At 44.0% G+C, this 13751-nt stretch overlaps 1 protein-coding gene across 2 annotated transcripts in view; it reads left to right on the top strand.

Annotated features, from left to right (window-relative positions):
• The first annotated feature begins 684 nt into the window (after positions 1–684).
• The window catches only part of LOC139385656 (protein C-ets-1-like), a 43332-nt gene continuing 30265 nt past the window's right edge, over positions 685–13751 (top strand). The window contains exons 1-2 of one of the 2 annotated variants that reach the window (XM_071130898.1): positions 685–753; positions 3445–3601. In XM_071130898.1, the coding sequence (XP_070986999.1) occupies positions 685–753; positions 3445–3601 (226 nt within the window). Of the gene's footprint in view, positions 754–3444; positions 3602–12493; positions 12845–13751 lie in introns of those variants that run through there. The other variant, XM_071130897.1, reaches the window with a different exon arrangement.

Here is a 13751-nt window from a genome sequence, read left to right as displayed (position 1 = left end):
ACGCTCTCCTCTCAGCTGGGTTCCTGTTCCCCGTCTGTTGATGTTTCTACTAGTAAACACATGATAATGAGATGCCCAAAGGGAGTGGGAGGAAAGGAAGGAGAGTGGGAGGGAGGGACAGAGGAGGAGGAGGAGAGCGCTAGGAGGTAAAGAAGGGGGGATCAGGCAAATAATTATATATCAACGCTGGAGATAGTGTGACTTAACATGTTCAGCCCTGAATATTGAAAAATCTGCCTCATATAAATGTCCAAATATGGAGACACACTAGCAACTGAATTCATTATAATCTTGACTGGGATGTTGTCGGCTAGAATTTAGTATCTGTTATTGCATTGTTGTCCATGCTAATTTATTATTTTATTTTTTTGCTCATGCAAAGAGGAGGAAATTATGAAGTTGTTATTCATTAAAGATCCTCTATTTCTAAACCCATTTCCATCAAGTGATTATGTAATTTAAAGTCAACATTGCAAAAAGGAAGAATTATCGCAATGTTGTTTGGGATGTCTGCATTAGATGTTACACAGGGCAGTGTGGGGTGGTGCCACTCTGTAGAACTGTGGTGACAGCTTATTGTAGTCACACACACAGTGTAAACAGTGTGTGATTGATAGGGGCCCCGCCTCGGCTGTTTGTATGCTGATCCCTTCCACAGGCCTGCTGCTCCATCCAGACCCCAGGATGAGTTACTACATGGATCCAGTTTCCTCCTACTCGACCCTTCACCCCTGTGACCGTCTGGGCGCGATGGTAAGACCCCGACCACCATAAATCACACTCCTGTTACAGCCTGTGGACGGGCTAGCTACCTACCACATGCCACGGTGTAGGAGGAGTATGCAAGTGTGTGTTAGCAATGCACCTCTGGATTCCATCAACCTTCTGCAACACTGGAGTGTTGTTAAGTTTACTATAAAAAATCGGCACTTTATTTGTCGTTAAAAAAATGCTACTATCAGTTATTCATTCTAGACCACTATGGACCAGAGGTGAATGTAAGGTTAACATTGTCTTGGGAGGCTGCAGTGGAATAAGAGATGGACGACGAAGACCAAGTTCTGAAACCAATAGTTTCAATCAACTCTGCTCTGCAAAACAATTATTACCTCCTAACCATATTGGCAGTAAATACTTAGAAGTGTGGGGCCCAACCATCACTGAGTCTATTTGGAGTCATGCAGAGCACCCTCACAGGAAAACACTTTACCATGTAATACCATATTGATGTGCTATAGAGCAGGTTATTTAGGCTATTTGTAAACACAGTCTTTTTAACACCATCCAAATGAAAGGACCATATGAATACAGCCTGTCAGATCACAGGAATCAGGGACATTGGGATTCCTGTCAGGTGAGCTCTGAAAGGTGAAGGCCGAGAAGCGCTGGCAGAAATGTTCCCATTTGTATGCAGAATGTAGCCCTGTTAGACAAAGAGGACGAGGTCACATGCAAATATCAACCCAACCTGGCTCTGGTACAAAACTTGGAGGGATAAAGCTCCCTCGCCCCTAATTGGCTCAGGTGGTTCTGCATGCCTTTGAAATTGAGATTACTGTACCCGGGGCCAGATGTGGTCAAAAGGTGAACCTAGGTTGCCACAGATTTTCCTATGAATTGACATGTATTAGTAGAGAAAGGTCCTCTGATTTCCCTGCCCTCTGCTTTTGTGATTTTCCATGTTATTCTGGATGCAAAGAGGTTGTTTATGTGAAAGAAATGGCCAAGGTTTCCATGTTGTGTGACCATGTCCTGTAAAATGAGACTGTGGAAGAGGCTGTAGTTGAATTGCCCCTGACTCTCCTACTTTCACATATCAGATGTGTGGCATCAAATGTTCATCCACACAAGGGATGGAGGACTCATGGCAATCTACTTTTGCTGGTCCTCCAATATCACTTTAAAGCAGTGGAGGCTGCTGAGGGGAGGATGGCTCATAATAATGGCTGCAACAGAGCAAATGAAATGATATCAAACAAATGGAAACCATGTGTTTGATGTATTTGATACCATTCCACTTATTCCGCTCCAGCCTTTACCATGAGTCCGTCCTCCACAATTAAGGTGCCACCAACCTCCTGTGCTTAACAGTGCCGATACGACTGCCCTCTTCCCCTGGCTATCGCTCCCCTCTCCCTGCCAGACTGGACTGATAGTGCCGTCATCGGTCCACGTATCCCCTAGAGACTTCACTAGATTAGACTCCATAGTCCCCTCTCACTATTAGCTGGCTGTAAAGCTGACAGCCTACTGATAAACCCTGCATCACTTTAACAAGAGTCCTTATCAGATGGGCAGTCAGTCAGGTACCCTGATCTGAGGTCTCTACTCCTAGCCATGCCTGTTGTGAAGCCCGACCAGGCGGTAGTCAGTTAAGTGGTGAGGTTACAGGAGCCACCACTATTGTCCCTATGGTGAGCTGATAGAGCTGATAGATGGAAACTGCTACTGTAGAGGCTCCTATGCTTCTTGCTACTGGTCATCACATCCCTACCAGGTATGCATCAGATATCATTTTCAGAGTGTCACCAGAGTATGATCACCCATTTCTTGAAGTAGTGCATCAGAATTGCATCATGTTCCATGTGCTTGCTTAGTGTGATTTTGAGTCAATGGAAAATGTTCTCAGAATAGTCCTGACCCGTTATCTACTCTCCTGCTATTTCTTGTATCCACATACGTGCAGTATTCCTATATGGTCCTCCTCCCAACTACTCATTCACTTTGGACTTCCCCTCAGTCCAATCTGAGGGGACAACAGATTGAAACAAAGATAAACCTATTGAATCCAATTTAGCCTTCATTTTATCTGTACTGAAAGCGTAAAACAAAACCATCTCCACTCCAAAATAGTATTTTTAAAACTCTAGCTTGGTCTCTTCCCCCTTACAATCGAGCTCATTGACATTCTTACAGTATGTCCGTAAACCTTTTACTCACATGTACAGTAAGCAAACACAGTTTAAAAGTAAACAAAATGTGAGGTTGAGATATACTGCATCTGTGCCTTGCTGTTGCTGTGCAGTAGGAACCAGGTTAGGGTTGGGCGATATATCATCTTTTAAGGTATGGGATCCACATACCGGTATGGATTTTTACAGTACTAAATATAAAGGTAATTTAATACAGTGTTAAATAAATGAAAAGTTCTACAAATTGGACTACTTCACTGTCAGGTTTGTCCTAGTTTGGTTCATTATAAAACTATCATGATGGAGAAAGCCCATTAAAACTACTTAGAATGAATTTGTTGCCATCCTAGGGTCATGCACTACTCATAAAACATTTAAAACATGTTATTCAGAAACATAAAATACCACCAAATACCACCATACTGTCAAAAATAAGAAACATATTGTGATATAATATTTTGGGCCAAATTGCCAAGCCCTAGACCATTTCCAGGCTCAGTTAGTTAACCCCCTGTTTGTGTTGCCTTTACAGAGGCAGAGTGGAGGGGTGGCTATGGGACCACTGACCCAGCTCTCTGGTATGGTGGTTCACCCCCAGCAGCAGCAGCACTACCCCCCACCCAGAACCCTTTACCCCCAGGACATCACCCTTCAGGAGGTCCCCAATGGACACGACCTCATACCCACAGGTAGGAGCCAAAGTAAGCCTCTGACTAAGAACAAATCCTACAGAACACAGTTGTTTGCCTGTTTGTTCAGGTCACTGCACTTAATACAGCAAAGTGAAATCTGCCTTTTAAATTTCTCAAAAGAACACATGGATAGCCTCATATAAACAGAAACTATATTGGGGTAAAATGGAACTGAGATTGGGGATGAAAGAGATTGTTCATTGTGGATTAAGTGTTCACTGCAAACAAATTACTTTGTGTGGAGAGGTGTGGCAAATTAACTGTGACTCACATACAGGCACACACACACACACCTCATCCCCACATCTTACACACACACACACACACACACACACACACACACACACACACACACACACACACACACACACACACACACACACACACACACACACACACACACACACACACACACACACACACACACACACACACACACACACACACACACACACACACACACACACACACACCAGTCCAGGCAGTCTGTCTTGCTCCAGAGTGCTGCATTCAGAGCGGCCGGCTGAGCAGCCCCGAGGCCCCCTGTGGGTCTCCTCCTCCCTGGGGACCATGGTGACGTTGACCCCAGGGCCGAATGCCTTTACCAGATGCCTCCTCCTCTCCTCCTCTGGGGACCTCCACATGCCCCGCATTTTTCTGCCTGCACTCTGTTTTTTTCTGCCGTTTATTTTAAACTGGAACATTCCTCCCAGTGCATTGCCTCTGTTTGACTCTGGCCTCCCTCTTTCTTAAGAGTGATTTATTCAGGGGACTGGGACACACGCCATGGGGGATTGGGGGGGTGGTGCTTAGGCCAGGCACCAGCTTTCTTCCGTCTCCTCCCAGGCTGGATGCAGGGGCACAGGGGAAAGGAGGACAAAAGGACAGCCGTCTTTTTCCCAAGCCTCTGGTTCCCCCCGGGGGATAAGGTCGGGGCTGGATCTGATGGGATTTGCTGATGTTTGTTGCTGGAGACACACTCCTTTGGAGCCTCCAGTGGTTCCAGCGCTAAACCGTTGACATAAACATTATCACATGGAAAAAAACGACCTCCAGTTGACCTCCTCTCCCTCGTGATGGTGATCAAGCCGTTCATTCGTCCGCGCAATGCAACCACCTGTAGACGCAATTAGAGTAATTTGGTGACCCCATAGTGTCATATACATGTTGTTGCTGTCATTGAAGTGTAGCCTCCCAGTGTATGGAGCTGAAACCTCCTAACTGGTAACCCTTGACATACTCCACTTCCTAAAACCGTTGATCTGACCTATATGTTTCTCAAACTAAAATATTTTGACTTAACCACAGTCGTTCGATGTCATCTCAATAACCTGTTGAGAAAACCAACTATATAGTAAGGATAGAAGTGAAGAACCTTCTTTGGCTGTCTGTGCCACCAGCAAACATGCTCTTCCTTTCCTGAAGCCATGCTCTACCGTGTGTGTGAGTTTGGCTTGAGACCACTTCTACACCTTGCTTAGCTTTGAACACATTTGCGTGTGCTTCCCTTTCATATTTTACAGCCCAAGTCACTGCGCACAATTAATTGGTGACATATTTCTGCTAATGAATATTTTGCCAGCTATTACATGTTTCCTTTCGTGGAACCAATGCAATTAAACACAGATACCACCTCAACTGCTGTTGAGTCACGCTAACATTATGACGTTTATGACATTAACCTCTACGATGACTGCCTGTGTGTCAGTATCCACCTAGAATGTCCAATACAGTATACAACTTGTGAAGAACCTTTTTGTGTTTCACTATGTATACGGCCAATACAAACTGCCCTGGTTCTCTTTCATAGAAATGACAGCTAGGTGCACTGAGTACTGGGGCTGGTAATGAAAATGTTCTCTACTTTTTTTTATAGAGGAACACAACTTAAAGTTTGAAAGACTGAGTTCCTAACACAGTACTGTAACACCCTTTTAGTTTACATCACTGGGATTTATAGCTTGTTGCTACAGTAACTGTGAGAGAGACCTGAGAGCTGATGTGGTGAAGGGATGTTGTATGTTAAAGGGCATTTGCATGTTTGACCCTGAGCCCACTGTCACACACAGCTTCCTGACATCCGCCGTACCATAACCCCCCTCTCACTTTCCTCTCTTTTCCAATCATCTCCTTTCCACTCTTCTCTGCTCCACTCTTCTCTTCTCCACTCCTCTCTTCTCCACTCACAGAAACCTAGCCACTCTCACACCGCTGGGTCTGATCATTAACACCCACTTAGAGATTCATGATGTGTGTGCTGCACAGTCTCACTGAAACACAGAAACACAGACACACACATACACACACACTTTACTTCCGGTAGTCGCTCACACCCCACATAGTCCTTCATTAATTCACACCAGTTCTCTGGCATGTATTGTATTACTGTATCCTCCCATTCAGTAAAAAGCCCACTTCCACACACATCCACTCCCAGGCACTCAGGATCTCACTGTACATTTAAACATCCACTCCCATTTAGAACACAGCTGTGATATGGAACCCAGGGACCATTGGTCTGGGTTTTATTTTATGTGATTTAACAGCTGGATAGTAGGGAGGGGGATGGTCACAGGGCCAGGGCTGGGGGTGGTGGTTTGGAGGGAGGGAGGGAGGAGGAGAGTAAAGGAGTAAAGGAGGGGAGAGGGGAGAGATTGGGGACAGGGGGGGTGGGCGTCTTCGCCTCTGATGAGGGGCACGTCCTCACGGGCGCAGGCCTATTTATTTTTTCTAAGAGTAAACAAGCAGCCTGCGGGGGTCTGGAGGTTATGGGAAAGGAGGAAACAGCGATGCTAATCAGGCCGAAGCACACTTCCCCCAACAATAAAACAAAATGAGGGGAAAAAAGAGAGACAACTCTGAAGCAGAGGGTCGCAAAACAGCCCCACTTCGCTAGGCTATGTTTTTGTGAGGGGTTGTAGTAGTGACATTGACTTTGTTTGTAGGGATAGCTGATAAGCTGGCATTGGGCCGGGGATGGCACAGCAATTAGGCATATGTAAAAATTGTTCTCTAGAGAGCCTCTGTACATAGCTGCATAGACCAGTTCTGGTAAGGGTAAGTGGGGTCAATTCCTCTACGGTGACTAACAAGTGACCACATATACAGAACATTCAGTCTTCAAGGAAATACAGTACCATCATGGGAAGAGGTGATGCAACTAATGCCAGCTCATCGGAAAGGTAGAACATGTGGGTATGATCCAAGAAAAGACCTCTATTGTAAAAATGCTATTATGTGGCTTAGTAATACCTACTGGCATTACACGCTTATGAGTGTGTCAGGACTGAACAATGTGTCAGTGTAGATAATGGGTAATGAGTATATTGTTGTTATCATAATGGTATTATAATCATATCACATTTGGTATATTATGAGCTTTTACAGTCAACCAATGAATCCATCTAGTGATGTTAACACTATATTGTAATGCAGACCAGCTTATAATAAACAGGCTGTAGTCTAACTGGGGAGACGAGGGGCTTTCCTTTAGCTGCGGGTGGTGATTGAGCTTCATCAGTGAGCTCTCTCTCTCTCTTTCTGTGAAAGAGAAGGTCGGAGGGATGGAAAGAAGGAGGGAGACCTGGGAGGCTCAGAGACTCCGGAGGAGGGGGGGGGGGGGGGGGGTAATTGAATTATTTGCACAATGGAGTGATGGGGGGCACGTGGTGGCGCTAATGGAGGAAGATACGTATTTTTTAGAGAAGGCAATTGTTCAGAAAGAGCTTTTGTTCAGGGAGGCCCAGAACCACCCCCAGCATACTCACTCAAACACACACACAGTCGTGCACGTGCACACACAAACACACACACACACACACACACACACACACACACACACACACACACACACACACACACACACACACACACACACACACACACACACACACACACACACACACACACAGCCTGTGGTCCTGTCCCTACTCGAGGCCTATGATCTCAGCAGAACTGCATCCAGTTTATGGCAACCCCTGACGGCTAAGAGACCAGTGTGCTGTGTGTATGTGTGTGTGTGTGTGTGTGTGCGTGTGTGTCAATGAGTGATTGATCAATTACTCGCTAAGTGGTGTCTAAGCACAGGGAGGCCAATCCAGTCATGCCATAACCATTGGCTGGTACCAGCAGCAGGTTATTTCAGCTAGCTAGCTGTCAGTTAACCCCTGGTAGCAGCATCAGGTCCTTTCAGCTAGCCTGGTGTCAGTTAACCCCTGGTAGCAGCATCAGGTCCTTTCAGCTAGCCTGGTTGCAGTTAACCTCTGGTAGCAGCAGCAAGGCCTTTCAGCTAGCTAACTGTCAGTTAACCCCTGGTAGCAGCAGTAGGGCCTTTCAGCTAGCTAACTGTCAGTTAACCCCTGGTAGCAGCAGCAAGGCCTTTCAGCTAGCTAACTGTCAGTTAACCTCTGGTAGCAGCAGCCGGGCCTTTCAGCTAGCTAACTGTCAGTTGACCTCTGGTAGCAACAGTTGGTCCTTTCAGCTAGCTAGCTGTCAATTAACCCCTGGCAGCAGCAGCAGCAGGTGTACCAGTTATATGTCTGGATTAAGGAAAAGCAGGCAGCCATAACAGATGTGCCTGAGGAGCGGATTTAGCTATAGCTGCTAAACTGCAATGCTATTGCATGAACCCCTAACTGTCAAAACCATGGCAACAGCATTTTCCAGGTAAAGAAGCTAGACATTGAAACCCAAGTGCACATGTTGCCTGATCAGTGGGAGATGATGGTGGTGCTGCTGCTCAGTCTCATGAGAGGGCTGTCACTTACACGTACAATGACATGTATAGACTTTTTAATTCCCATAAACATCCGTTCTTCCTGTAACTGTACAATGTATACATTGCAGTACAATGACCAGTGACTAACATATTTGGGAAAGGAATCCTAGTCAGTGGTACAACTGAAATGTGTCTTCTGCATTTAACTCAACCCCTCTGAATCAGAGAGGTGCTGGGTGCTGCCATAATCAACATTAACAGCATCCAGGGAACAGTGGGTTAACTGCCTTGCTCAGGGACAGAACAACATTTTTTTTTTTTTTTTACCTTGGATTCAATCCAGCAACCTTTCAATGACTGGCCCAACACTCTAACCACTAGGCTACCTGACGTAGTAGTATCCAGGAAACTGCATCTTTGGGCAAACAACAATAGCCCTAGTTCTTACAAATGTAGGATCTTCATTTGAGGCAGTTTGCTACAGCAGGAAAATAATCCTGCAGCAACAGGAAATGTGAATGATTATGTGGATTACAATTAATGGACATTTTTGTTGGGGTTGATACATTTTTTTCGTAAATTTCAAACTTCAGAAGACTTCAAACCTCAAATGCACTACACGTTGTACATTTCCTGAATTTCACTCCTGCAAATTAAGATCCTACATCTGTACCTGGCTTTTAGAATGATAATGTTTTATTTATTTTAATATTTGCTCTCAGATTCTGTCTTTAAAGTGTTTTAGTAAAGGGAGACCCAGCTCTTATTCACTCTGTTGTAACGCTCATGGAAATGAGTTTAGCAGGTCAGAAAGATAATACTGAATGAAGACTAGAGTGTATCAACCAAGTAGAAAATGGGTACATCAGTCTGCCTGCACTTATATGTGTCTGTGGAGCTCTCAAAACATTAAACAGAAATGTATATTCAATTTGACCTATTTGCAGAACTGAGTAAGTTTCAAGCTAATATATTAAGTACATAGATAGATTAATACCCACTTTAAATGTTCACCATTAACACATGGATGATACATATAAGGGAGCGAGAGGGGGCATAACGCACCCCCATTGAAAAGGCCACTGCTAGCTCCAGTCCAGATATTAGTCAGCAACGCTATTAGTCTTAATGGCTGTTCTCAGGCACAAAGGATCTGGGCTGTCCTTTTAAGAGTAGATACAAGGAGCTCATTAAGCCAAAACAAAGATGGGCAGTGAAAGGGAGAGAGAGGAGAGTGACTGACGGACTGACTGAAACGAATTGAAAGGTACCCTTAAACCACCCCTCCCACCCTCTTGACGGCCCCTTGTGAGGAGCAGTGAGACCGCAGAGGCCACACGACATCTCTGCCTGGCATTTCCACTACGGTTGATATCTGTCAAGTGAAACATTATCCAGGTTCGCTAATGGAGATGGTGAAAGACCTCTATTTAAAAATCCATACATGATCAATACCCCTGGCTCCCCTAACTCCCAATCCCATTTAGAGGTATACTGTAGCTACTACGTACATGCATAATCATGTTGCCTTGCATATTAGGATGGACCATATTGACTTATCTAGCTAACTATGTTATTTTGTGTATGCAGACCTGTGTAGATTGGATGCTGATACACTGGCTAAATCCAATGTCACTGTATTGTTTGTTTGAGGAATTAATTCCACATCTCACAAACAATGAAACAATTGTACTTTAGCTGTCTACTTCTACCAGTAATCTTGTCTTGGACAGACCGTCTTACTGTTGTCAACATCGCTAGGTTCCACTAAAGAAGCAACGAGACCTGCATGTGACAATTGCAATGACAATCTGTTGCCATGGCAGGTAATTTCCATATGGTTGTCTTTGTTCCAAGTGGAGCACCAGCACCCTTTCACTCTTGCTCATATATTCAGCCATTTTCCTACAAGAGGCAGAACTAAATCTTGATTCAATTTCCGAAATTACACGCTGATTGTCCCTCATCGGAGTAGCCTAAAAAACGGACTAACACATGAAATGGAACTTATAGATAAAACAGTAACCCTTACAAATCAAATTAGCTGTGATGGCCATGATGGCAGTGGCCCCAATTTGATTTGTGTCGATAAAGAGCCAATAGATCCATTTATTTGGAATTTTCTGTGTTCACTGAGCAATGGTGGTTTTAGCATTTAAATCTTGGTGGGGCAAATTCCCCCCAAAATGTTTTTATGTATGCCAGGAAATCCACTACACAACACAACACTAAACAATACATGAATTGCACTATAATGGTGACAAACGGTGCCCACAAAACGGTTGGGGCCTACATAAAGCTGTCCCAACAGCAGAGTCCCAACAGCAGTCCCAACACCTTACCACTGCTACACCTGGATATTAGCAGAGCCTTGTCTGGCAGCGAAACAGTTCATTCAGCCTTGTTGTGCTGTGCTCACTTGAACAGGAAGGTGTCCTTCGTAGGCTAATTTTGTCATCAAACTTCATCATGAAAGTCTGGCATTCTCTGTATTTATGGGGTTTTCAAGACAACTGAGAACTCTGAAAAAAACAAGGTTGAATCATGACGTCAGTGATCTTCAGGTCAAAGCTCTAGAAAGAGGCCCGAGAATCCCGACTTGGAATTCTGAGTTGGATGCTCTTTTTTCCCGGTTCCCGGTTCCAAGTTTCCAGCTGGATTGACAACATGCCCAATGTTAAATGTTTATCCTTTCAAGCTTGTGAAAGAGACCCCTAAACCCAGATTTGGACCACACGCCCACTCCACTGAATAGCAGGCTAGTGATTTGCAGTTAACCAATGGTCGATGAGCACCAATACGTTTTATGTATAATTTCTCTTCATATGAAAAGGATTTGCCAGTAGGTTGTCGATTTGATTCATGATGGTGACTGCTAGCTTGCTAGCTAAGATTTTGAAAGTATGATGTCGACATAATCAGTCCAATCAAAGCTACGGTAGATATAACTTGATTTGACATCATTTTATATGTGGCCAATGACCATGAGCCTTCTTGGATGGGCAATTCTAATGTAACCCTGTCATAGCAGCACCCAAGGAGCTTACATTTTCGAGCTCTCCCCATAGATTTTGCGGTGGCGTAGTGTCCCAATGAGTGATAGAACACTGAGCCAATCACAGGTGCAACTACAGAACATTACCAACCCCTACACTCAATATGTTCCGCTGGCTGCCCAATCACCACAGAAAGCACTGAGCTAGGCTGAAACACCTGTTTGTATGGATGCTTTATTAACTCAATGATAAAACATTTTTACATTGTTTGCAAACTGATATCTGACACATATTAGTGCCAAAATAACATGCAAAACAGGGGCAACATTTAAAAAAAAAAAATCTATATATTTTTTTGGGGGGGGCAAAATATGCTCTGCCCCACCTGCCCTGAATGACGGGTTGCCACTGCCACTGATTGATTTAGGATATGTTTCAAGTTTCAGCAGCATCAAATCCTGTGCATTCTCCCAACACGTCATCCCTTTTCAAAAGCCTGAGAGGCAGTTCTGTAAAAAGACAGGCTTGGTTTTTATTGATCAGTGCAAGGTGAACAGGAAATACTCTGAGGTGTTTATGAGGACGCTTGGACCCTTGGAGTTGGACACAGATGGTCCCCTTAGCCTGACATGCTTGTTACAGTGCCTTCAGAAAGTATTCAGACCTAAGAAATAGCCTAACTAATCAGCTGTCCAAAATAGCCTACTACCAGCCTCCGAATTGGACTAATTTGCGGGAACATGCGGATGATTGATTCTCATAGAAAGACAGCAGGCAAGAATGTAATTGAATTGTGAATCACTGGTGGAGTTCGTTTGCATGGCCCGATGCTCCGGTATGTTGGAGATTTCACTTAAAGACCAATGGAGTGGTGTAAAATGAGAACTATGCCTACCCGGGGAACCGGGCCATGCAAAACGAGTTTGACCACTGGCGGTAGAAACGCCGCCCCTTCAGATGCCGGTGGTACATTTAGGCTCCACGGAGGGAACAACACAACCTCTTTCGTACTGCTCAGTCAGAGCGACAGAAACGCCCTGACGGAGATAGAGGGAGGGAATGAGAGAGAGAGAGAGAGAGAGAGAGAGAGAGAGAGAGAGAGAGAGAGAGAGAGAGAGAGAGAGAGAGAGAGAGAGAGAGAGAGAGAGAGAGAGAGAGAGAGAGAGAGAGAGAGAGAGAGAGAGAGAGAGAGAGAGAGAGAGAGAGAGAGAGAGAGAGAGCGAGAGAGAGAGAGTAGCGGACAGAGAGCGATTGAAAGAGAAGTTTGTAGACTTACTGGATACATTTTGGTGGAGATACATTGAAGCGGGAGGACAGGAAAAACGCAATATTGTTTTTGAGTAAATCAAAACTTTATTGGACGGCAAGGGAAGAAAGCCATTTTTTGTAAATTATCACGGAATTCTTGTGTTAGAGAGAGAGACGAAATTGATCATCCCGTTATCGAACAAATTGATCTGATGATCATGACGGCAGCTGTCGATATGAAACCGACATTAACCATCATAAAGTCTGAAAGAATGGACGGTGAGTACAGCAACTTTTGTTTTTTGACATCTAACATTGTAATTACTGTTGCCTATGCTCGCTCCGTATGTTTCATGTTGTGCGGCGCATAGCGGCTTGCGTTTAAAACTCTGGTCAACTTTTATAAGGAAAATGCCATCCTATGTAGTGCAACATGTATCAGTGGAGGTAATAAGTATTTTTCTATGATAAAGCCATCATTTAGCCTAACGGGATATGTCGGTGTCCTATCGCGTCTTCACAATTGTTGTGCATGCAAAACATTCATTTGTTTATTGTGTAAACGAATAAGACACCATTTTTGGATAAATGTTTGTGGATCCAGACAGTTATGCTGGATAAAATAAGGGACAAGGGGAAATACATTATTACTCTTATGCAATTTAGGCTAAATGGTATTCCCGTTTACATAATTGTATTTCTTAATCGTCCATCTCATGTTCTCAACATGCCGGTCTAATGCTCTGTGTCACACGGCTAGACTGCAGGCTGCAGCAGCAGCTGCTGAACCCTGCATTAGACTGACAATCATATTTCATGGATGAAGAGTTAATTTATGAGGAGGCATGATTTATTACATAAAAAACAGGAGTATGTGACCAACAAAATGTTATTTGATTTGAAGAGTTAATTTATGAGGAGTCATGATTTAACTATTTAACCCATATGAACACTTAGTTCAACTATGGCAAAGAACATGATGAGACTAAAGCAATCAGTATGACATTCTGCCTACTAGTGTTTGAAAAGTTCCTGTGTTTAAAAAATATATATGTTAATTTGACAGTTGACACTTCTACTCAGTCATAAAACGTTTGTTAATTTGAACACATTATTGATGGAGCTGTACAGTAGCCTTGTGCCTTTAGTATGTGCCTTTGGTGTATTTTCTTCCCTTTTCAAATGA

This window comes from Oncorhynchus clarkii, chromosome 27 (genome assembly GCF_045791955.1).
Source record: "Oncorhynchus clarkii lewisi isolate Uvic-CL-2024 chromosome 27, UVic_Ocla_1.0, whole genome shotgun sequence".
NCBI lineage: Eukaryota > Metazoa > Chordata > Actinopteri > Salmoniformes > Salmonidae > Oncorhynchus > Oncorhynchus clarkii.
Note: the sequence above shows the minus strand (reverse complement) of the source record. Positions and strands in the feature narration are given on the sequence as shown.